General features: G+C 45.2%; 1 protein-coding gene across 1 annotated transcript in view; it reads left to right on the top strand.

Annotated features, from left to right (window-relative positions):
* LOC123799356 (serine/threonine-protein phosphatase 4 regulatory subunit 1-like) overlaps positions 1-25710 on the top strand; it is a 79511-nt gene that overhangs the window by 37453 nt on the left and 16348 nt on the right. The window contains exons 4-10 of the mRNA XM_045808411.2: positions 1594-1700; positions 2985-3127; positions 11590-11736; positions 21250-21357; positions 22191-22256; positions 24493-24651; positions 25221-25405. Of these exons, the coding sequence (XP_045664367.1) occupies positions 1594-1700; positions 2985-3127; positions 11590-11736; positions 21250-21357; positions 22191-22256; positions 24493-24651; positions 25221-25405 (915 nt within the window). The remainder of the gene's footprint in view (positions 1-1593; positions 1701-2984; positions 3128-11589; positions 11737-21249; positions 21358-22190; positions 22257-24492; positions 24652-25220; positions 25406-25710) is intronic.

The raw sequence follows: 25710 nt of genomic DNA on the forward strand, positions 1-25710 counted from the left end.
GCCTGTCCCCTTTGTGCCCTGAGGCCTCCACTTTAAGCCCTGCTGATCACGGTGATTTCCCCCTCATTAATGCCTTTGTTTAAAACAGCTTTACTGAGGCATATTTTTCATGCAGTGAAATTCACCCATCTGAAGCATCCGGTGAGATGAGTTTGGGTAAATATAAACAGTCATGCTACCCTCAGCCACAGTCACATTTGAACGTTGCTGTCATTCCCTTGTTTCCTTGTTCATCCCTTTGCCAGCAGTCCCTTGCTCCCTCCTCACTCCTGACCAGGCAACCACTGATTTGTTTCTGGAGGCTGAAGTTTTGCCTTTTCTAGAATTTCATATAAATGGATTCGTGTGGTATGTTGTCTTTTCTCTCTGGCTTCTTTTTCTTAGTAAAATACATTTGAAATTCATCCCTGTTGTTACCCCTAGGGTTCCTTTTTAGTGCTGAGTCATATTCCATTGTATGTAGAGTTGGTGTCTTGTGTCTGTGTTCCCCAGTAGAGGTACATTGAGATGTTTTCCATTTCGTGGCTATTGTGAATCATGCTAATATGAACATTTGTGTACAAGTCTGTGTGTGGACGTGTGTTTTCATTTCACTTGGATAGATACCTAAGAGGGAATTGCTGGGTTAAATAATAAATGTATATTTAGCCTTCTGAGAAACTGCCAATTGTTTTCTAAATTATGGTGCTATTTTGCATTCCTACCAACAATGTCTGTGGGTTCCTGTTGTCCCATATCTTTGCAGGCATAGGTATTATTATTATCATTTTAGTTATTTTTTTCTTTTTTAAAATTTTATTTTAACTAAGCTCCACGCCCAATGTGGGACTTGAACTCATGACCGTGGGATCAAGAGTTGGGTGTTCCACCTATTGAGCCCTCCAGGCGCCCCGTAACTTTAGTTCTTCTAGTGGGTGTAGCAGTACCTCTTCTTGACTTTTCATTTATTCTTTTGGTCTTTGGTTTTGTTTTGTCTTTAAACGTTACTTTGAAGCAGTTTTAGATTTATAGAAGAGTTGCAAAGCTAGTACAGAGGGTTCCCTTTGTACCTTTAATCTGATGAGATGGTTCCCAACCGGGGCTGATCTTGCTCCCAGTGGACCTGTGGCAACATCTAGAGACGTTTTTAGTTGTCCCGTCATGGGGTGGGGGGCAACCAGGGGGATTCTACTGACACCTAGTGGGTAGAGGCCGTTCGAGATTGAGGTGGCCATCAGGATGCCTCTTTGGACCTTTTCCTTCTGCATTTTTCGTCACTCAGTTCCCTCCCACTGTCATGGGGACAGTGTTCCGAGTCAATCTAGGCCTGAAGAATCAATCAGAAACGGAGAAAAAGGGTTTTCTCTAGTCCCAAGTGGACAGTTTCAACCTCCAGTGACCACCAGGCTGGAAGGTACCGGTCTGGTTCCTATACAATGGTGACTGACATTGTATGGACCATCTTTGGATGGTCTCTCCTCCCTCTGGACGGAGGTCGCTGACTTTCCTTTGTTCGCTGGTTTCACTACCGGCTCTGAACACGATGCTTGTAATTAGTGCAGCGGCAGTCCATGTTGCCCCTGTAACTGTGTGGATCGTTTCTTGTCTCCACAGTCAGATTATTGCCAGAGGGCTGCTCGATGTCCTCCGGGACTTCAGTAACAATGAGGAGGACTTCTTAACGGTAATGGAGATCATGGTCAGATTGGCAGAAGATGCAGGTTTGTACAAGGATTGTATACTTTTATTTTTTACTTGTATATGTCCAAGAAATTGTGTATAACCAATGAGAGTGAATTAAAAAGAAAACCTGTGTGTAAATCAATACATTTTAAGCAGTGTCTAAGCATGAATGGGTTTTGTCATGAAGAATGGGTATCTTATTTGGCATCAAATTATCCTTAGTTTTAGAAAATTAGAATGAGTAATGGCCATGAATGCTATCTGCCCTGGCAGTTAAGGCCTTTGTAGTTCATGAGTTTTGCCAGCCTGTTGGTTGCTAAGAAATACCAAATCAAAAGAAGTCTTTTGGATTAGAACAAGCCCAGTCATTAGTTTCCCTCACCTATGATCTTTGTAAGCTAATCTTGATTTTTCTTTCTCTTTCTGCCTCTCCATGATTGCTGTCCTGGGAGAGAAGCACACTGCTGTGCGGGAGACAGGAAGATGTCCCTCCCATGCTCTCCTCCCCCATACACGCAGGCGAGAGGAGTGAGATGAGCGGGTGTTGGGGCTGCCAGTACTGACAGCTGCCCTGCAGCCCCCCCCCCCCACTTGTAATGATTGGTGAACAGCTTCAGAAAGTTTCGGGAATCTTACGCTTGCTTTAGATTTTGATCATTTTAACTGAAAATAGAAAAATAAGCCTTCCACGTAGCTCCCGTATTCATTTAAAATATTCATATGAATATGACACAATGCTTTTAGAAGGCCCAAGTGGATGTTTTGAGTCCTTAAATGGATTCTCTTTGTAAATGAGTCACCATTTACGGTGCTGAAGCAATTATATATTTGTGTTAAATTTAATGTGGTATATTGGAGCTAGAGCCGCTCTTTTGTTTAATGCTTTGCCTTAGAAATAATTGGGATGCGTGGATTGTGGGGGAGTGCATTTATGAAAGAATTATTGATAATGTATACATTCTGGCTGGAATTTAAATAAGCACAACCCATAGGTCTGGCATATACGCCATTAGTTGTAATGGCTTTTGGACGCTGGCCCACCATGCAGACTTCTTGCTCCCTCCTCGATTTATATATGGCTTGTTATAATAGAGTTGTCATTCTCTCTTCCTTTTATGTTTTTATATTGCCAGATAGCTTATTAGCTTTTTAAGCCTGTCTGTAGCATAAATACTCTAAACGGGAAGTGATTTTTAAACTGCATTTGTCTAATTTCCTTGATGAAGTATTTTAGTAAGAAAAGCTAGAAACTATCACTATATACTCTATAAGATGCTTGGCTTATTCTTATATAATTCTTTTCTGATTTTTTCTTGCTGCAGAGCCCACAGTACGGACTGAGCTGATGGAACAGATTCCTCCTATTGCTGTTTTTTTACAAGAAAACAGATCAAATTTTCCAGTGGTGCTCTCTGAATATCTCACACCGATTGTAGTGAGGTACCTCACGGATCCAAACAACCAGGTGTGAAAAATTGTGACCTGAAGATGTGTGCAGCAAATTCTCCTTAGTCTTATTTTAGCTGATGTTCATAATTCCGAGAACAGCTTCTCCGAGTTAAGGATTCAAGGACAAAAGATGTGTGTGTGCCCGGTTCCTCCAGTCACACAGGCAGATAGACAGCACTCACTCTTATCATCATGAGATAGTTCTTTTATTTATTTTGTTTAACTTCTTCTGATGGAAATGTTCAAACACACAGCAGTAGAGAGAATATTAAAATGAATGTCCATGTCCAAATGAATACACCCAGCTTCGACCGTCATTAACATTTGACCAGTCTATTTTCATTTATCTTGAGATAATCCAACCCAGATAAAAGCATTTCCCAGATACCATGTCATTTTAACCGTAAATGCTTTAATATTACTCTCTGAGAAATATAGACACTTTTTAAAAAACATAATAGCAATCCCATTATCACACGGATAAAAATTATCAATAGATCCTTAATATCATTTAATCTCGAGTCATTGTTGAAACTTTTCCAGTTTTCTCAGAAATCTTTTTTTTTTTCGGGCAGTCTCTTTAAATCAGAATGCACAGGAGGTCCACATTGCATTTGGTTGATATGCCTTTTAAATCTCTCTTGATTTTTAATCGTTCATCCTCCCGTTTACTCCCCTGCTTTAGGAAACCAGGTCACTAGCCTGGAGGAGTCCCCACATTTGGGGTCTGGCTGATCACATCCCCATAGTGTGGTTTGAAATGTTCCTCTATTCCCAGTACTTCCTCTGAACTGCTAGCTAAGTCTAGAGGCTTGGTCAGATTCAGAGTTTTGTGCAGTGTAGTGAGAATCCTTTTTAGGCACTGCTGTGTTTCCTGCTGCATCAGATCAGGAAGCACAGAAGCCGTGTGAGCATCGTATTGGGTTTGGGCTTTGTCAGCCTTATCTGTTCATTACAAAATTCCTCGCCAAGAGTTTGTATCGATATTTCCAAAATCGAATTTACGATTATAGGGCTTGTATTTGATTTTATATTCATAACTTTTTTTTTTTACACAGTATAAATCTTGCTTCTTAATGGCATTAATGTGTCTGTGTGTGTGTGTGTGTTCAGAATAAAAATACCAGTATGGTTGCTGGCAGTGTGGTTACTAACAGTCTGGTAGGATAACTGAATATGGTTTGAGATTTCTTTGCCTTTCTTTTTGTTTTGGGGCTGCCTCCCACTAGAGATGCACAGTCATATTAACATTAATATTAATGAGACTCTGTTTCAGAGTCACTTGTATTAACCCTTCTCTTTGTGCCCAAGCTGCCAACTTGCTCCACAGTTAGGCTTATTTATTTTTTATTTTTGGGAATTGCTTTAGCTTTTACATTTTGATTTAATTTAGACTTATAATTATTTAAAATGTTTTTACATAATTCCAAGTCAAAACTGTAAAACAAAGTACATTCAGAAAAATCTGGCTTCTGGGGTGCCCGTGTGGCTCATTTGGTTAAGTGTCCGACTCTTGGTTTCAGCTCAGGTCACAATCTCCGGATTGTGAGATCGAGCCTCACGTCAGGCTCCAGGCTCAGCGCTGAGTCTGCTTGAGATTCTCTCTCTCCCTCTGCCTCCCCCTCTGCCCCTTCCTCCTCTCTAAAATAAGTAAATACAATCTTTAAAAAAGAAAAGAAAAATCTGACTTCCATCCCGACCTCCCCCATCTGTTCCCTCCTTCCCCAGTAGATAGCCATTTTTTTCCAGGCTTTGGTTTCTTCTTCCTTTAAAAAAATACACACAGATAACTCGAAGCACGTATGTACATGTCCTTGTGTTCTGCACCCCCTTGTCACTTTCTCAGGTACAGGTGGCGTACCGTGCATGACGCTCTGTCCCTTGCTTTCCCTGCTGTCCAGGGTATTCTGCAGATCAGTCCATAGCCAGCGAGGCAGAACCTCCCCATCCCCTTTTCCAGCAGCGTGATACTCCACTGGGGAGACGTAGCATAGTTTATTGATAGGCATTTGGGTTATTTCTGCTCTTTTATCCCTTTAAAATTGTTGCCTTGCAGCCTTTCTATTTCTGTGAGTTATTGTGGGAATGGATGTATACAAAGGCTAAATGTATTTATAATTTTTTTTTTTTAGAGAGAGAGAGAGTGTGAGCATGAGAGAGCATGAGGCAGGGGGAGGGGTAGAGGGAGAGGGAAAGGGAGAATCCCAAGCAGGCTCCACGCCCAGCATGGAGCGGGTCACAGGACTCGATTTCACAACCCTGGGATCATGACCTGAGCCAAAATCAAGAGTTGGATGTTTGACTGTGAGCCACCAAGGTGCCCCTGTATTTATAATTTTTAATGATATGCCAAGTTTTCATTGTTATTGTTTTCAAGAAGTTCTACAGTTTGGGCTTGTATTTCTCCCTTAATCTAAGCATTTTTAAAGAACAAATACTTTAGCTCTTACACTGTGACATGATTAAATGTAGTATTCAAATAAGGAAGAAAGTCCTCCTATTTCCACTCTCCTAATGTCAGTATTTTGATTATTTTTGCATTTCCTTCTTCAGGTGCTTCCATTTTTTCCCACATGGGTCTAATCATAATGTGATGCAGTTTCTCCCATTCATTCATTTATTCCGACGGCTTCTGAGTGCCCGTTATGAGCCGAGCGTGGTGCTTTGTGCTGGGGATAAAGACATGAGTAGGACAGATTTCCTGCCCCCAAAAGCTCACCGGCGTGTAGTAGACATTGTACATCTTCATAATCTTCGTATTTTTAGTTTTGTTGAATGCTTAGCTTTCTTTCAGCCTTTGGTGCAGTGGGTGCAGTGAGCATTATAAAGGATGCGGTTATAAGGCTTCCATTGGCTGTTCTTTTTCCTTTGGATATATTCTTGAAGATGAGGTTGTACTGGGTCAAAAAGAACTTGACATTTCCTTGACCTTTGTCATATATCATTGCCATCTATTTGGTTCCAGAAGGGAAAGGGGCTGGAACTGTGATTTGGACCCCAGGCTCTCTCCTGTCCCTCCTCGCTCTGCCACCACCCTGAGCCTTCCGGTCCTAGAGGCCTGTTGCTCCCGCCTCCCCTGTCCTCCTGCCTTCATTTCCTGTTCCGCTTTGGCTGCCCCCTCCCTCAGCCTCCCCTGTCTGGCCTCCCCATCCGCACCCCCGATTTTTGTCCTTTTGACAGTGCGGCCGCCACTCTGGCTCTGCCTGCCCGCCCACCCACAACGTGCAGACTTCCCCGTCCAGGAGGCCGAGTGTGGGGTGGGGTGGGGGTGGGGGCTGCTGCCGTGCATGGATTGGTGCCATCGCAGATTTATGGATTCTGATCTCAGCTGGACTCACAGCGTTGCCTGCCGACCCTTCCGCTCGTCCCTCTTCAGCTGGTCTCACATTATCCAAGGCAGCTCTTTCAGACCTTTGCCACTGTCGTCAAGCCTCTCCACCTTGGCCTGCCGTGTACCAAATAGGTGACCTTGCCTTTTGCTTCAGTGAGAAAATAGAGGCCTTCCGTCTTCACCCACTCTCTCAACAAGTGGATCTGCCGCACACTTCCTTTGGTTCCCTGGAGCCCCAGCCTTGGGGCGATGGATATCCTCCCTTCTCCCACCCCCCCACTCCCAGCTGGGCCTTTGTTTCCATAACAAACCTAACTCTTTTGGGTGTACCCCCTCTTCTCCGTTCCTGTCACCTTTAAACACAGAACTATGGCAGAGTCCGATCTTCTGGAAGGTTCTTCCCTCAGACTCGAATGCCTTCAGGCATAGGTGACTGCTTCGTGGGCCGTGCATCCCGTCCCACCCGGTCCCTGCCCCACATCTGTGCATCCTTTCCCTTTTGCCCGTGCTGGCAGCCCTGCTCCTTCCAGACTCCTCCCTCTCCACCTCTGCCTCTTTTTAACCGAGGCCAGGCCTTTCAGACCTCCCCCCGTGGGGGTGCCGCAGGCTCCCCGAGGAGGTAGGATTCCGAATCGCACCCAAGGCTCAGATTCTGTTGCCTGTGGGAGTGGGTCAGGTCAGCCGAGCATCTGCGGCGCAGGCCTCCCTCTGTTCATCATCCGGGACTGTGCGTCATCTTCAGGGCCAGTGCGCTTCGCGGTGACTCTTGGGAGGTATGAAATCATAGAATCAGGTACGATAGTGATATCATTACCATGGTCACTGGTACTGCTAATGGCTACCATTGCTCGAGCTCTCAGGGTGTGACGTACCATGCTTCAGGGTTAGCGTGGTTATCTTGTTGACTCTTCCTAAGAAGTGTGGGCATGCTTGTTCACTCCTCTTTGTTTTAGAGGTGCGGGAGCCACGGTGCAGAGAAATGAGATGTGTGTGTTGGGGCACTGCCGAGTTGCCGAGGAGCCTGGGATGCCGGGCCCGGTTTCCCCAGCCTCATTGGGTGTATGTGTTGGGACCTCCCAGGCTCTTCTGGTTGCTGTGACCAGTATTTTCTCTCCCATGTTAGACTCTGAGCACTGACTGTAGGAACTGTGTCTTACTTGATTATCTCTGTGACCAAGCACAGGGCCTGGTACCTGGTCGAGTTTTAGTAGCGCCTTGTGGAACTGAGGCCGCTGTCATCTCTCCGGTTGCTAGTATGGCAACATTTCTCCAGCTGTCCTGAGCTACTTGCCTTCCATCTCAGGGGGCCCGGGGGTCCCAGCCGCTCTTCAGTACGATGTCTTCATTTCCCTCTTTGTTCCCATCTTCTTGTCTCAGAGCAGGCTTATTTTTCCAGTCTCACTCATTGGCTTTTCTCTTTTGATTTTCATCGTGCCTCCATCTCCCTCAACCTTCTGTGCCCTGGCCTCTGCTCTGAGTGCACAGCCGCTCTCTGCCCCACTGCCAGGCTCCTGGAAGGAGAGAGCTCTGCAGCCTCTGCCCTGCATGGGCTCCCAACCAGGTGGCAGCTCGCCTCACTGCAGCCGATGGCCCCAGCGCCAGCCCGGAGGGGTCTTGCCGTGGACTCAGCTAGCCTCACTATGAAATCTGGTGTTTTTATTTTTTCAAAAATAGTTTTGATTTTTTAAAAGCTATGAAATGGTTTAATTACACGAGATGATTGTGTAATAAATGCCCATATACTTACTACAGTCACTCAACAAATGTTGAACTTTTGTAATTTTGCTTTAGAGCTGTTTAATTTTTTATGTATAGGGTGCAGACACGGTTAAACCTGTGCTGCGCCCTCCCCGTGCCGTTCTTCTCCCTCCCTCCCCTTTTGTAGGAAACCACTACCCTGAGCCCTGGGGTGTCCTTCCCATCCAGAGTTTTATAGTCCCACCACTTGTGTAAGTGGCCCTGAATAAGAGAGTGTCTTGTTTTAGGTGCTTTAAAACCTTATATAAATGGCATCAGACTGTACTCTCCATTCTGCCGCTTGCTTTTATCCCTCTGTTGTTAAGATCTATCCACATCGATCCCGAGAGCTCGTGGTCATTCATTTTAACTGGGCGATGGTATTGCATTTACATTCTTCCCACAATTTATCTATCCAGTGACTTCTTTTTTGCCTTTACTTGATTTTTTTTTTTTTTTTGCACCATTTGTCACCATTAATGACTTTTGGGTCTTTGAAGAAACCTTTCTTGGCTGCCTCCTAGACATTTAGCGTTGCTCTCCCCTGCCTATGGGATGCACTGGTGATGGGGACATATTCTCTATTCCTCCTGGAGCTCAGCATTAGGTCCCTATGCACTGGGATTGTCTTACCTCTTACATCCCTTTTTTGGCAACTAGTCATATGATTGTAGTCACAGTAAAGCAGGATTCATTTAGGGAAGACTGGACCCCACACACTGTTCTTTTCTTTTTTTTAAGATTTTATTTATTTATTTGAAAGGGAGAGAGAGGGAAAGAGAGCACGCATGCACAACAGCGTAAAGATGGGGAGGGAGGAGCAGACTCCCTGCTGAGCAGAGAGCCCCAGTCATAGGGCTCGATCCCAGGACGCTGGGATCATGACCTGAGCTGAAGGTAGACGCTTAACCTACTGAGCCACCCGGGTGCCCCACCCCACACACAGTTCTGAGCCCTTCGTGTCTGTAGGTCGTGTCACCCCACAGCTGCCCTGGGAGGCAGGTACTGTCACTGTGCACTTCTACAGACATGGAGCCGAGGCTCAGAGAGCGCTCAGTCCCTGGCCCCGTGGGCCCAGACGGTGACTGCAGAGGGCAGATGGGGCGCACCTGGAAACCACTGCAGGATCTCCTGTGGGTGACCGAGGTGTTCCCCCACCCCTTCCCTTCCTGCTGCTCTGCTCTTCCCGAGGCTCCGGCGCTGGCCCTGGCCCTCATCCGCCCTCCAGTGTGGTCTGGTCTTTTTCTTACAGTGCCAGGATTCCCTTGGTGGTCTCATGTGCTTCGGGGGGCTGGGGCAGAGCCATGTGCATGTGGCTTTCTCTCCCCCAGGCCTCTGGAGTTCACGAGTCTGCACCGACCACCGGTGGTTCTCCCGAGGCCTCCACTGCATCACATTGGTCCCCCAAGCTCAGACACCCACCCCGCTTCTCTTTACCTTCAGTCTTGCTCCTCTCCATTTTTTTCCATTTGGTGATTGGTGGCCTGAGGCAAAGACCCCAGGGTCATGGTTGGTTTTCCGGAGTCCTCTCTAGTGACGAGCTCAGCTCTCTTTGGCAGCATCTCTCAAACCTCCCCTCTCCTTTCTGGGCCCCAGCCCCCGAATCCATGCCTCGGCCAGAGCATCTCTGCCTGGGAGTCCCTCACCCGCTCTTGCAGTTTGAGGCTTCTAGACTGTCACCCTCACTGAAGCTGCGTCTGCTCTTGTCACTCCTCTACTTTCCAACCTTTGGGGCTCCCCAGTGCTGTGGAGTAATTCCCAGAGGCCCTGGCCCTGCCTCACCCCAGCTGGCCCTTCAGCCTTGAGGTGCTTGAGGTGCTGTCACCTGACTTGCCCCGTGTCCCCAGGGCTCATCTCCTATCTTTGAGCCCAGTGTCCTCTCCCCTTTCCTTGCTTGCTGTGACAGTACCCAGGGGCGGCCGTAACCAAGCACCACAAAATTGGGGTCCCTCTGCGTTGTTTATTCTCTCACAGTTATGGAGGCTGGCAATCCAAGATTAAGGTATCATCTGGGTCACGCTCACTCTGGAGGCTCCAGGGGAGACTATTCCTTGCCTCTCCAGTTTCCGGAGGTGTAGACTCCCTAGGCTTCCAGCTGCGTTGCCCCAGCCTCTGCCTCTGTTTTCCTGTGTTTACTCCTCTTCTGTCTGTCCTCTCCCCTTGCCTTTCTCTTATAAGGACACTTGTGATTGCACTTAGGGTCACCCTGGTAATCCCAGATGACCTCCAGGTCCTTAACGTGACCCCCTGTCACATCTGCAGAGACCCCTTTTCCACAGAAGGTCACACGCAAAGATTCCAAAGATTGGAGGTACACATAACATTTGGGGTCCACCCTTCACCCCACTGCCCTCAGAAGGCTTTTGACTGCTTCTGACATTGTGCTCCATGTCCTCAGCTGAGGCCCTGCTCCCTTGCTGCCCCATGCTGCCACCTGGGACAGGGTCACGTGGCAAGGCGGCCCATGGGTCTGGTCTCCTGGGCTCTGCTCCTTGCACATCCTCCGCTCCTGACATGTGCCAGGGGCTCAGTAAGTGTCTGACGCCCCCGAGTTCCTGGGGACTTTCCCTGCCTCTGGTCAGACACAGCGTCCTGTCACTCCGGCCTGCTAACACCACCGGGACATCACCTTTCCTCCGTGTCCCTCCCATCCCTCCCGCTGGGGCCGGTGCAGTGGCTACTTGGCTGCCCTCTCCCCCCAGCCTTCACTGCCTCCAGTTGACTTGGAACACCACTGCCGGATTGATCTTATTAAAAGACCGTTTTCGTCGTGTCACTGGCTTGAAAGCTTCCGCGTCACCGTGCCTCGGTGGCTGCTTCTGTGACTGCTGTCTGTGTGAACGCCCTTCCCTGCTTTAGTGTCACTGCGATGCTGGCACCTTCCGTTCCTTGCTCTTTAAATTGGACTTTTTGTGCTCTCGTCTCCCCACGTATGTTCTCTGTCCAGCTTCTTGGGGTCTCTCTGCGTTGTAATGCTCACTCGCCCCTCTTCTCTGGACTGAGGAGGCTTCCGAGTCCTGCCTCGTCAGGGCTCATCTCTGGGCCCCTGCCCCGCAGCCTTTTGTGGATGTGTGTGCGTGTGCCTTTGCAGAAATCTGGGGTCCCAGCCGGGGGGGCCCCGAGGGGGCACTGTTGGAGGACAGATGGGGGACATGACCTGAATGGGGTTCCAGGGAACGGGATGCTTGGCCCGAGAGGAGGGGAACGGTGGGCACCGGCCCGGCAGAGGGAGCAGTGTATTCTGAGGCCTCGGGAAGGAAGTACACATGGGGGGGCCGGACGCCCTGTGTGGTTCACGCGTGTCAGGAGACAGGGCCAGCTTGGTGCTCGGCTCAGGGAGTTTGGTTTGGATCCTGAGAGCATTTCAGCTCATTCAGTGTTTTACCTTTTGCCTTTTTTTCCTCTTCTAGGTTAGAAAATCAAGTCAGGAAGTGCTGTTGATTCTTCTGGAACAAGATCTAATTTCCCAGCATGATATTGAAAACAAAGTGTGTCCAGTCCTGCTGGCGCTCTCTGCCCCGGACAGTGATGACGAATACAAAGCAGAAGCTGTGAACGTGAGTCTGTCTAGGGAGCGACAGCCCCACACTTTGATGGACTGTCCCAGAACTTGGGGTGTGCATGACTTGAGATATTATGTGTGTTCAGTGTTGGCCAGCACTTCCCCCTAAACCAGGCGGCTGGTGATGTGGCCTTGGTCAGAGAGAGTTCACATTTCAGATCTGAGCATGTTTTGGAAGTGATTATCCTTAGATCACCAGTTGTTTTAAGATGGCAAAGCTGTTGAAATCAAAGTGGTTTAGGCCGAGGTGAGGCAAGATGCAGGGTTTTGTAGATAAATTAATCTTTGGACCCACTGGGATCCTGGGCCTTGTTTCCCAGAGTACAGAACCCAGTCTAGTATGGGCGATGATTTTAGGTTGTGGTTGAGCAGTTCAAGAAAATCCAGTGGGCATGGGTGTCTGTGTATAGATTAGGACAAGACGGTGCTGGATAGGTCTGTGAGCAGATATGAGAGTCCACTCTGAAGAGTGCAGGTGTGGCCAGAATGTCCACGGCAGTTTGGGACGTGCCCTATCGAAGCATCTGCTCATACCAGTTAAAGGTGTGCAGTTAAAGGACTAGTACAAGCACTAAATTTCTTATTCGTTTAATAGTTAATTTTGTGCTACCTTAGGTTTGTAAGATTCTGTACCCATTGTAAAGTGACTGTAGAGTCAAGAACTTTCTACTTGCTCCAGGAGCCCTCACTCACAAAGTAGCTACTGATGAGCCAGTGGGAGCTTTCCTGTATTGCTCCAGACTCCCCGGCTTGTCCTCATGCCTTCTCCTTTGTGGCCCAAGGGAAGGTCATCCGTGGCCATCTTGTCTTCTGTGGCTGCTCCCCTCCACTGACCCATGCAGATGGTGCTGCCCAGAACAGCCCCCTCTGTTTCTCTTACAGAAGTAAAGACTCAGGATTATTTCAGCATTTTAGGAAAATCATGCATAAGGATTAAAAAAAAATCATGAGCCTTCATTATGATGAGTACAATAAGATCTAGGAGAGAATTGTTTTCTTGGTCGGAAAAGAATGACGTCGGAGAAAGGAATTCTTTTTCAAAGTGAGGAAACATAGAGCGCGGAGCTAAAAAATTATATTATAGCATCAGAGCATTTGGCAATTATTCTTCATTTATGTAAAAGTTTCCCTCAACTATGAGTTACAGGGCTGGCTTTTTAAACTAATTTAAGTTTTTGCATATTCCATATGTTTATAAGATGAATCAGGCTGAAGAATAATTGATTATTAAAATTCAGATTCTCCAGGGTTCTTTTATAAATTTCAAGTTTCCCTATAAGAAATTAAATTTATTTTGCAAAATGAACCTGGATAATATCATTTAGTTGGAATATTTGGCAGTTGAGCAGTGAACTTTGCCAGCTAGATCTTCCTCTTTGTTGGAAAGTTGGTTAGGCAAGTTTCCAAGGTTACGACCGACAACCAAATATCTTATCCCTCAAGACTGATAATAGCATGAAAAATAATGCTCAGGGCATTTTTGCACGATTTTTATTTTGTTTTGTTTTCAGCCACTCCATTCTTGCCAGCAATATTCTTTTTCTCCCCCTCCTCCTCCACCTCCTCCCTCTTTTTCTTCTTCTGGTGAAAATATTTGGAAAAATATAACAAGCCTTCAAAAAGCTATCTCCACGAATCACAGAACAAATTAGTTCACATAAATTGTATTTTTCATTCTAAGTGAGTGGCTGGTATCGTTCCTTGAATGTGTAAGCTTCCAGATGTGGCTGCCGAGAACAACTAGTCTTGAACCCTGCTGAGGCCGAGGTGCACCTACAGTTCAGGATGTTTCTGGAGGAGCTCCACTTCTCTCCCCACAGAGCCCTGTTGGAAGCAGGAGTCGGGGTGCCTTGTCAGGTCCCTGCATGCTTTGGTCGGATTCTGAAGCTGGCCTGTGTTCCTTTCCCAGAGCCCCGAGGCCAAGGGGGTCCGGTCCTGGATGGGTCTCACCCCTTGGGTGCGCGGAGGGCAGAGGGCGCTGTTCTCGTTAGCTAGGAAATGACAGGATGGATAGAGACAGTGGCTTTCATTCCTCAAGGAGAAGCAGCCCCCATGTGTGGTTTGGAGAGCTCCCCGAGGAGGGCAGGGTTCCCAGCAGGTCTGTGAGTGACCCCCCAAACACGGTGGGCATCCCCATGTGCCGGTGAGGAGGGTAATGGGTGAGGAGGGAAGCCAGTCCTGCCGCTTGCTGTGGGCTTTCTTTCCAGCCACGTGGTGTGAATGTTGCTACAGCCGACCCTCCATAAACACGCACCCTCCCAGAACCATGCGGTTCCAAAGGGATTGCTTCTCGCCCGGAGGAGCCTCTGCGCCTCTGTAGGCAGATGTGCGCCTGTGCTCTCGCCTTTTCATGCTCGTTGGGGGTTACAATCAGTTGATTCTGGTGCCAACAACCCTAGTGCATGCTTGATTAGGGAAATCAGAGGTAGCCTCATAGACACGGCCTGGGCATTTTTAAATTGAGTTATGCAGTGTAAATTACAGGCTGGTTTCTTATAGCCTGCTTTCTCACAGACATGTGCATTTTGGTTTGTGAAATCTCTCTGTAGATGGCAGACAGCATCCGTGACTCCCTCCTTCATGCAGTCAGCAGGCTGGCTTCATATCTGTCTTCTGTCATTTAGCAATCGAATTGTGAACTTGACTTGTTTATTTCTCCTTCAGAAGTGTGAGCTTCTAAACACAGGTGTCTTTCCGCCGTCGGCACCCAGCACAGTGCCAGGCCCAGTCAGTACTAAATAAATGTTAGTTGTTGAATGAATGAATCGGTAAAAACTGGAAGCACTGCATCCTGTAATTATATCTAGACAGTATAAACAGGCCACCAGAGACCAATTATAATTCCTCTTGCTTGCAGGAAGGCCATTAGCATTCTGAGATTATAACTAATTGTCAGAAGCCTATTTTTCTCTCTCAACACGTTTTCACATTAAGGCTTCCTCATTTTTTGTCGTCATTCCTATTTTTAAGCTCATTTGTATTTGTGCGTTTATTTAAAAAGAATGTTGTGGTTGTGTGTTATAAAGAATAGTTGGCTCCAAGCAACTAAGTGAAGATCATCGTTCCGAGCAAGTAGTTCCCAGGACCACACGAATATCAGTTCTTGTCACTTGGTGTGCTGGCTGGCTTTTAATGATTCTGGATTTGTTTTATACGGGTATAATAAGGTCATGTGGGTGTGGCAGATGGAGAGGGGTAGACGGAGATACTGGGCACTCTTCAGTTGCCTGTTACCCTGGATACGGGAGCTTTGCATGCTCATTTATTGTGGCCACCACTCCGTCCAACTCTGCCTCGAGTCGGGTCAGAGAGATGTGTCCTCCGAGCTCGGAAGACGCGAGCCTTTTCGTGTCGTGGGGATAATTTCCCCTCCCCTCCCCCCTTTCCCGCCAGTCAGTGTGTTTTTCCCTCCTGTTTGCTGTGTGCAGATTCCAAGGAGAGTCGTGGGTGAGCTGCTAACCCAGGACCTTTTTCTGCTAAGGCCACAGAGACAGGGAGTCCTTCCCCCACTTCCTCCTTCCATCTGTTTTTCTTTTGTGGGGGGGGGAGTGGGAGTGTTCTTAAAAAATTGGGGGGGGTGATTTTTCATTTTGTTTTCATTTTAAACGTGTAGAAAATGTTCAGGAACGAACTCTTGAGCTCTTGTATACGCTCTGTCCAGGTACTCTCGTAGTTTATTACAGTCTCTCTCCTTACACACGTGCGCGCGCGCACACACACACACGTATGTATATGTATTTTTCTGAGCCATTTGAGAGGAAATTGGAGGCATTATGCCCATTCAGTCTCAATTTTTTCAGTGTGTATTTCCTAAAAACGAGGAAATACTCTCTTAAACAACCATAGCACATTGATCAAAATCAGGGAGTCTAACTTTGATACAATGCTAATATCTCATCCAAAGTTCACGTGTGGATGTTGTCATTTGTCCGGGATCCTGTCCAGGATCACACAATGCATGGAATTGTCACAACACTTTGGTCTCCTTGTATCTGAAACACATCCTGAGCCTTTGAATTTTGTAACATTAACCTGTTGGAAGAGTGCAGGCCAGTTCTTGGGTAGAATGTCTCCCAGTTTGGGTTTATCTGATGTTTCCTTGTGATTAGATAGAAGAAAGGTGAAGAAATGTGCTCCCATGTGTCACAGCGGGAGGCCCAATACCAGTGTGTTCTGACTTTGGCGGTCGTTAACTGGTGACTTCGGAGATAGAGGTGGTGTCTGCCCAGTTTTTATGTACTGCTTTCCCCTCTGGACATAAGAAGGGGAGTCACTTTGAGACTTTGTGAGTGTGCTTTTCATCAGACTTCCACCTACTAGTATGGTGTCCGTTGATGGTTCAAGTTGATCTTCCACCATGAAGAGTGCTCCCTCCTCCATTATTTGCTTATTACATTTTGTTGTTCATTTTCATATCTGTGTTCAAGAGGACTATTGTAAACAATTTTCTTTTCCTATTATGTTTTTGTTTTAGAATTAATTATGTTTATGTTTTAGAATCTGGGTTATTTGGGTCTCAAAAAATGAGTTGGAAAACATTCCTTGCTCTTCTGTTTTCTGAAAGATTTTATTCAAAATTGGTGTTGTTTTTCCCATAAGTATTTGTTAGAATTTACCAGTAAAACCTCTGGTCCTAGGGTAGTCTTTGTGAGATGGTTTTTTTTTTTTTTTAAAGATTTTATTTATTTATGTGACAGAGAGACAGCCAGCGAGAGAGGGAACACAAGCAGGGGGAGTGGGAGAGGAAGAAGCAGGATCATAGCGGAGGAGCCCGATGTGGGACTCGATCCTGGCACGCCGGGATCACGCCCTGAGCCGAAGGCAGACACTTTAACGACTGCGCTACCCAGGCGCCCCTGTGAGATGGTTTTTGATAGCAAATCTAATTCAGATATGGGGGTATTCAGATTTGTTATTTCATCTATGTCATCAGGTAAGTTTGCATTTTAGGGAGTTTATTAATTTCATCTAGGTTGTTAAATTTATTGGACTAATGTTGCTTATAATATTTCCTTATCCCTTTTGGGGCGCCTGGGTGGCTCAGTCAGTTAAGCGTCTGCCTTTGGCTCAGGTCATGATCCCAGGGTCCTGTGATCGAGCCGTGCATCTGGCTGCCCGCTCAGTGGGGATCTCCCTCTGCCCCTCCCCACCCCTGCTCATGCTCATGCTCTCCATCTCTCTCTCAAACATATAAGATCTTTAAAAAAAATATTTCCTTATCCCTTTCATGCCTGTAAGATCTGTAGTATTTTCCCCTTTCACTTATGATATTGGTAATTTGTGTTTTCTCCCCCCTTTTTTTCTTTCTTGATCAGTCTTGCTAGGGCTTTATCAATTTTATTGATATTTTCAAATAATCTATTTTTGGTTTTGTTGATTTCATTATTATTTTCTTTTTCATTGACATCTACTGTTTATTATTTCCTTCCTTCTATTTATTTCAGTTCAGTTTGCTTATATTTTTCTAGATTATTAAGGAGGAAAAGCTGTTTTTAAGTCCATCTTTTCCCTTTTAAGCATGTAAAGCTTTTATGTTTATATCTTTGTGCTATATCGACCCTTTTATTAAGGAATGACATTACCTCTAATAGTTATCTGCAAATATCTTTATGTTTAACGTGTTCCAGCTTTCATTAGCATGGAGGTGGGCCTTGCTTTTATATCCTGTCTGGCAGTTTCTGCTTTTTTATTGGAGTCTTCCGTCTGTTTATGTTTAATATAATTATTGATTAATTTTGGACTTAATTCTACCATCTTGGTATTTTTTTCCCCATTTGTCTCATCTGGTTTTGTTCCTCTATTCTTCCCTGCCGCCTTTTGGATTAGTTGAGTATTTTCGTAGTACTATATTTTAACTCCTCTGTGAGGACTTTCAAAAACTGTAGCACCCTGCAACAATGTTGTTCTACTTACTCCCTCTACTCCTCTATTGTTTTCATATACATTATGACATGTACGTCCATCATGAACCTGGTAATACAATATTATAAATTTTGATTTAAACAGTTATATCTCTTGAAGAAATTAAGAAAAGAGAAAAAAACCCAGCCTTTTATACTCACATTTTTACCATTTTTGGTACTCTTCCTTTCTTCCCTGGATCTGAGTTTCCATGTGGTATCATACTTTCAGCCTAAAGAACTTAAGTAATTTTTTTAGCTTGATTGACTGAGGGTGAGATTTCTGTATTTATCCAAAAATGCCTTTATTTTGCCTTCACTTTTCACTGATAGTTTTACTGGATATTGACTTGTGGATTGATTGGTTTGTTTTTGTTTTTTTCTGGCATCGCTTTAAAATCTCATCCTGTCGTCTTCTGGAGAAGTCAGCTGTCATTCATACTGTACTATATTTATAACATCCTTCTTTTCTCTGACTGCTCTTAAGATTTTTCTCTTCATCTTTGCAGAGCAAATGCTTACCCTGCTTTGCATTTAGTGAACTCCTTGGAGTTACGTGTTGATGCTTTTCACCTGATTTGGGAAGTTTTGGGCTAGTGTTCCTCTGAGTACTTTTTTTCCTGCACCATTCTCTTTCTCCTTTCAGTCTGGGACTCAGATTACACAAAGTTGGGGTGCTTCCTGTTCCCCACAGGTCTTTGAGGTTCTTTTTTTCTTGTTTTAGTCATTTTTCTCTCTGATGTTCAGATTTGATCATTTTTATTGATCTGTCTTTAAGTTCAGTGACTCTTGTCATCTCTGACCTGCTGGTAGGTCTTCCCATTAGGATTTTAATTTCAGTTATTGTATCTTTCAGCTCTAGAATTTCCACTCTGACCTTTTTTATAGTTTCTGTATCTCTGTGATACAGCGATTCTTTATGTTCTTTATGCTTGCATTTTCCTCTTAATCCTTGAATATATTTATAGGAGCTTTTAAAAAGTCCTTGTCCGACAGTTGTGACATTTGGATCATCTTGGTGTTGATTTCTGTTGACTGCTTTTTTTCTTTATTATGGGTCACCTTTTCCTGTCAACACATAGGTAGTGATTTTTAATTGAACACCAGACATTATAAGTGATACACTGCAGAGACTCTGGGTTCTGTTTTATTTCTCTAAAGTGATTTTTTTTTTGGTAATAGATGTCTGTTTCATTTTATAAAGTGCTCTAGAGTGATTTTTAGTGTAGCAGGCATGTGTCTTGTCTGATCTCTACCTCCCTGCTCTCTCCTTGGTGGTGAGCAACTGCTGAAATCTCTTCTCAGTTTACTTTGTTTCTGGCTACTGCTCCTTTGCTGGATCCCCGGGGATCTTTCCCATGCATGTATAATTTAGCAGTCAGCCAGAGATCTCAGCAAATGGAATACACAGATTTTGGACCCATCTTCCAAATCTTTCCCATTGTAGTTCATCTTTGAAGGATAACCTCCCCTCTAGCTTCTGCCTTTTGGTTGCCTTCCAGGGTTCTCAAATGGTTGTTTATAATTTTTTTTTTCAAGATTCTGCAATTGTTATGTGCCAGAGGGTATGCCACACCAAGCTACTGTGTTATTACCAGCAGGCTTGGTTCTTTTTTATAGTGTCCATTTCTTTGATGAGATTTCTTATCTGTTCATTCGTTATGACTCTATTTCCTTTTAGTCTTTGAGCATATTTATAACAGCTGCTTTAACGTCTTTATAAAGTCTGCTAATGCTAACATCTGGATCTTCTGTGAGTTTGTTTCTATTGACGTATATTTTTCTTGACTCTGGGTCACATTTTCTTATTTCCTCTCACGTCGATGGATTTTTTTCTAGATATTTGTTTTGTTTTTATTTTTTCAATATTGTTTTAAATTTTAATTCTAGTGTAATCAACATACAGAGTTATATTAGTTTCAGGTGTACAGTGTAGTGATTCAGCAATTCTATACATTACCCAGTGTTCATCATGGTAAGTGTAATGTCTATGAATTTTTCATTGTCTCCTGTTAGCTTCCTTGTGAAACATTGTAGAAACTCTGGATTCTGTTATTTTCTTCTAAAGAGTGTTCACTTTGTTGTAGCAAACAGTTCAGATTCTCTTTCCTCTGCAAGTGTCAGCAGCTGAAACTACTCAGTTCCTTCTGCCTTCAAGCAATTGGCTTTTTTCTATGAACCTCACCATCTCCTCTGTGTATGCACAGCTCCAAGTTCAGCCAAGGATTAGAGTAGTATTTAATCACAGATTTGGGGGCTTTCCCTTTTTTATCTCCCTCTTTCCTTCCTTCCCAGGATTTCTACCCTCACTTGTCGGCTGCTCTGGCAACCTCACTGTGTTCTTTGACTTTTCAAGCCAGTAAAGCTGTAACGTTTGCTTGAGGTCCAGCTACATAGCCAGGCAGAACGGGGTGTGTGCTTGGGCAGAAAAGCAGCAGCAATGCACATTGTACCCAGCATGGCTCCTTCTCTCAAGGACCTGCCTTCCCTTAGTTTCCACCAGCACTTGGTCCCTCTCCAGTGTCTACCAATCATTTTCTTTTTATTTTATTTATGTTAATTGCAGTGTGGTTAACATACAGTGTAATGTTGGTCTCAGGTATACAACCCAGTGATTCAGCACTTTCATACGTCACCTGATGTTCACTGTGACAGGTACCCTCCTTCATCCCCATCCCTTGTTTCCCCAGCCCCCCCACCTCCCCTCCAGAGACCAGCAGTGTGTTTTCTGTAGTTAAGAGTCTGTTTCTTGGTCTCCCTCTCTCTCTCTTTTTTCCTTTGCTCATTTGTTTTGTTTCTTGAATTCCACATATGAGTGAAATCATATGGTATTGGTCTTTCTCTGACGGACTTATTTTGCTTAGCATAATGCCCTTTAGCTCCATCCATGTCATTGCAAATGGCAAGATTTCATTCTTTTTGATGGCTGAATAATATTCTGGTGTGTGTGTGTGTGTGTGTGTGTGTGTGTGTGTGTGTGTGTGTGTGTGTGTGTATACCACATCTTCTGTACACAGTCATCCATCAATGGACACTTGGGCTGTTTCCATACTTTGGCTACTGTAAATAGTGCTGCAGTAAACATAGGGGTGCAGCTATTCATTTGAATTCGTGTTTTTGTATTTTTGGTGTAAATACCCAGTAGTGCGATCGCTCGATTGCCTACCAGTCATTTTTACTCTCTGACCAGCTGTCACTGTGTGTCCTGCCTCACTGCTGCTGGGTTTTGGTCATATCACCTAGCCTCTTTGAGTGTTCGTGTTTTTATCTGCGAAAGTGAGGATAAATAATACCCAGGTCATACGGTTTAGGGAGAGTAAAATGAGTTAGCATGCACCAATTGTTCGTGGATGTTTCAGATATATGCTAGGTACGGCAAATGGCAACTCTGAGCTTCAGACAGACTTGTTACCTCAGTAAACTTTGAGGAATATTTGGCATTCTATTGATTGTATCACTTGACAAAACTCAAAAGAAGGTGTTCTCTGTGTTTACTTCCTGGGTATTTTGGCAATATTTTGAATATCAGCTTTTGGAATTTAATTAGTAATACGTGCAATACATGTGCTTTGATATTTCAAGTGACTCTGATTTTTCTCTTTTTATAGATAATCTGCAAATTGGCTTCAGTGCTGAGCAAGAGCACAGTTGAACGCCTGCTGCTCCCTCGATTCTGCGAATTGTGTGCTGATGGGAAGTTCTTTCAAGTTCGGAAGGTTGGGACATATAGTATCAAAACTTGAAAAATTTAAAAAGTTAGAAAATTCAAAATCCATCCCTTGGAAGTGTCCTGACTTCTTCAGTAGATGCAGGCTGGACGAGAAATGTGGCCCCTGGGACCTGTGTGAGGAAAATGTGTGAGCAGCGTTGCCCATTTTTACTGAAACTAGGGCGTGCTAGGGACCTGGAGACGAGAGCCTGTGAGAGTAAGCCTGTTGCTCTTAGACACAGGAGGACCAGCTCTGGGACCTTGTTGATTGCAGTTAGATGCCGTTGCTGTGACCTGCACTGTCTTTCGTTATCTGGCCTGCTTTGTCTGGAACCCTCTTACCTTTGCCGTACCTTCTAATGCCAACCCCTGCGCTCCCCTTCCCTTTGAGTCGCTTGTTCACTTGGTTACTAGAGTCTTCCTTTCGAAGGCCATTGCCACACCTCCCTGAACAGCCTCCTTGTCCTCCTCCTCCTCGCTGCGTGACTGGCGCTCTTCCCTCTGGTCTCTCCTCATGACGCATCGGCAAGAAGATAGGTCTCATTTACCATGCAGAGAATATTAAGGGTCTCTTTTGCTTTATTGCTAACCAAATGCATTATGTATTGAGATCAATTAGGAGCCAGAAAGTGCTAGGATTTGGTACTCTGCTGTAAATCTTCTGTTTCCAATGCACCAGAGGCATCGGGCTAGGCCGTGTGGGCGGCGGGCTCGGTAAGTGCTTGTTAGGTGCCTGACTAGAGGAGTCATTGCCCCTGAGGCTTCTGCTTGTTAGCTGTCACAATTTGGTAAGACAAAAGGGAAGCAGAGAATAACGGGTATGCCTTTTGCCTTTTTAAGGTGTGTGCTACAAATTTTGGTGATATTTGTCATGCCGTTGGACAAGAAGCCACTGAGAAATTTCTGGTATGTGAAGTTTTGCCAATCATAATTGCTAGTGCATTTCTTAGGGCACTTTTAAAATCAGTTGTGAAGTTTTGTATTTGTGAATCTGTTACTTTGGAATGACAGCTCAATTTCGCATTCACCTGTTCCAAATTTCTTGACTTCTAAAGCTAACGTTTTTCATAAGCGTTAGGCAGCTGGTCCGTGGAATGGCATGGGCGTAACCCCAGCCCACTTTCCTGTGGGCTTTTGCTGTCCCCTCCTCAGTGGTCGCTTTCCCTGGTCTCTTCTCACTGTCTAAGCTCCTCTGTCTCCTTTCCACTGCTCTTTCTAGAACACTGTTCTACCATCTCACTCCTGGGCTTCAAGACCACTGGGATTTTTCTAGGTTACAGGTTAAAGTCCAGATCCTTTTTGGCCTTTTGGGTCCTCTTGTAAGTGCCTTTCCTGCCTCACCTCCAGCTACCTTCCTCAGGTCTGAACACTGTCCTGGCCTGGGCAGGTCTTACCTTTGGCCATGCATTTGATTCATGGGGTGGGTGGGGAGGCGGGGGAGGCAGGTAAGGCCCGGGGGTCTGCATTTCTGATACCGCCCCCCCCCCCCCCCCCCCCCCGTGATTCGGAGGCACAGCAGGGTGGAGAACCACTTCATTAGCCAGCGGGTGGCTTTTCAGCTCCCTTGAGGCTTTCTGCTCTCCCCCTTCCACACCTCTGCTCATTACTGCACCTCTCTTTCCAGAGTCTTCCCCACCTGGTGTGACCCAACTCACACTTCAAACCCAGCCTGAATGTGCATATGCCTCTCCTTGTCTAGACTCACCTACCCACTGTGCCAGAGAGAATTAATTTCTCCCTTTTCAGCATCCCCATAATAACATTGTGCTCAGAGTACGTGCGTGTCTCTTATCACACCTCATTATGGTGGTGCCGATGTGGGGTCTTCACCCTATCATGTTCCTCTCCGTTTTCCCGGTGCCTACGCAGAACTATGCTAAACGAGTCCTTGCCACTTTTATTGGACAGGGTATCCAGCCTGTGCTTTCATTTGACTTTTATTGGACAGGATATCTAACCCGTATGGTTAGAATTTAACCTCAAAAAGTGTACTCTTTAAATTGATTTTTAAATTTAAGTTCAGATGCTCATTTTATTTCAAGTGCAAGCCATGTCAACATAGTTCTGACACCAAAATAATTTTTAGTGGGCTGTCGTTCTGAATGTACAGTGAGTGTTGTCTTGTACTTAATTATCTGAATGAACAACAGCAGTGACCAATATACGAGCCTTCCTGTGGGTGGGTATTTCCATGATCATATATTCCCATCTGTGGAGCTTTTGGCTGATTATTTTACATTAGGATGTAAAAAACAGCCTCATTTTTAAAGGATAAATTTTATTTTTTTATATTTTTTTTAGAGAAAGAGAGCATGGGAGCAGAGGGAAGGGGCAGAGGGAGAGGGAGAGAGAGAGAATCTTAAGCAGGCTCCACACCCAGTGCAGAGCCTGACACGAGGCTCTGTCCCACGACCCTGAGATCATGACCTGAGTCAAAATCAAGAGTCAGATGCTTAACCAACTGAGCCACCCAGGCGCCCCATTAAGGGATAAATTTTAAAAGACAGTGTGATCATTCATACAGATAGAAAGCAAACATGCCAAAGATTTTATTTAAGTCATTTATTCATGAGGGAAGCAGTAAGATACAACACCTGGCTTAATGGAGAACTCAAAGTACCACACGTGGGTGGTCAGACCAGGGGACACTGAAGCGACCTTGCAAGGGGACTCAAAATTGCTCTGCATCCAGAGTGATGGTCAAGTACATTCCACTGGACACAATTTGCATTTCTGTGAACAGGAATTATTGGTATTACTATCAGTTTTTTAACAATATACCTTCTATCACTAAAGGACCCTAGTCAAAGAGCGGAATAGCTGGATGGGTGAACTAGTTGGGATAGCCACTCAATTTCAAGGTCATTTGACAATTTTTCTCTATGTAATTCACGTAGCACTTGCCATGTGAATATTGGTCATTCTGCCTTTTAACCAAGTCATTTACTACAATTAAGAGGTAATGTTTCTTTATTCTTCTTACCGTAATTCCTGTTTGTCTCAAATGATTCCTTTTAGACTAGTATATATTTCCCTCTTCTCTGTCCTTTATTTACGGCTGTGCCTTAATTACATCATTAAAAAGTTCCGCCCTTCGCCAGGGTGACCAGGTTTGAGTACATGATTTTATTTGCTTTGGTAGATCCCAAAGTTTTTTGAGCTCTGCTCAGATAATGTTTGGGGGATGCGGAAAGCCTGCGCGGAGTGCTTCATGGCGGTGTCCTACAGTGCGTCCCCAGAGGTCCGCAGAGCCCAGCTGTCACCCCTCTTCATCAAGCTCATCAGCGACCCCTGCCGATGGGTGAGTGCGGGCAGCTCGGCAGCGCTGGCCAGCAGCCGCCGCCGCAGGCCGACTGACCTCATCTTGGCCTCTGGACTAGTGACTATGTATTTTGTCTTTTTGGTTCCTGATTGGCTTACTTAGACCTCGTGGGGATCAGAGCTCTTGAAATCTCCAAAGCTTTGGTGCCTGCGAGGAAGGTGGCAGGTACCCTAACATTTGTAGTGACTGGACATCATAGAGACGAGAAGTGAGAAGGGAAACACTAACCGGAGAGTCACCTTTGCCGTTACTCTCACAAACATGCCTGTCACGATTAATACCGTCTGGTCAGGCGCTTTATGAAGTCTGGACTCGTTTGATGTGGAATTAAAATTCTAGAAGAATAAAAACTGCATGATGGTACTAAATTTTTCCTTATTTTCTGTTGAAAATAGTTGATTTGGAATTTGGAGACCGTCTTAGAAAGCAGCATATCTGCTTGGACATAATGTGGCGGACAGCGACTAGCCTGGTGGTTGGCCAGCTGCCCGGCCTGGGGTCAGACCTGGCCGACGCCACATTCACCACGCTGTGCTCTCTGTTTCCAGGTGCGCCAGGCTGCCTTCCAGTCCCTGGGCCCCTTCATTTCCACCTTCGCGAACCCCTCCAGGGCCGGCCTCTATATTCGAGAAGACGGCACTCTGAGCATCCGACCGCCGGCTCAGGATTTGGACTCTGATCTCACCTCCGGGTCACCCAGTGCAGGCAGTTGTGGTAACACTTCCTCAGCCTGGTGAGCTCCAAGCAGGATAATTACCAGGGCCCGCGCTTCACCTCAAGCGTCCACCTAAAATTTTAGCAATTATCTTGTCTGGAGTTTTAGTAATAGTGACCTTCTGGGCAAGATGGGATATTAGAGCTTTAATTATGTAAAGAAGCAAAAGTAATTGCAATAATGATTTTGAAACATGACTACCGGGTTATAAATAATGAAGCTACTGTGTCTCCTAAATTTAGATAAAATATTCATTGAGAGTAGTGATTAAATAACCTATAAAGAAAATTTTCTCTTACTTTTTGATTAATGAAGTTCTTTGG

This window comes from Ursus americanus, chromosome 22 (genome assembly GCF_024610735.1).
Source record: "Ursus americanus isolate L20-20 chromosome 22, mUrsAme1.1.p, whole genome shotgun sequence".
NCBI classification, from domain to species: domain Eukaryota; kingdom Metazoa; phylum Chordata; class Mammalia; order Carnivora; family Ursidae; genus Ursus; species Ursus americanus.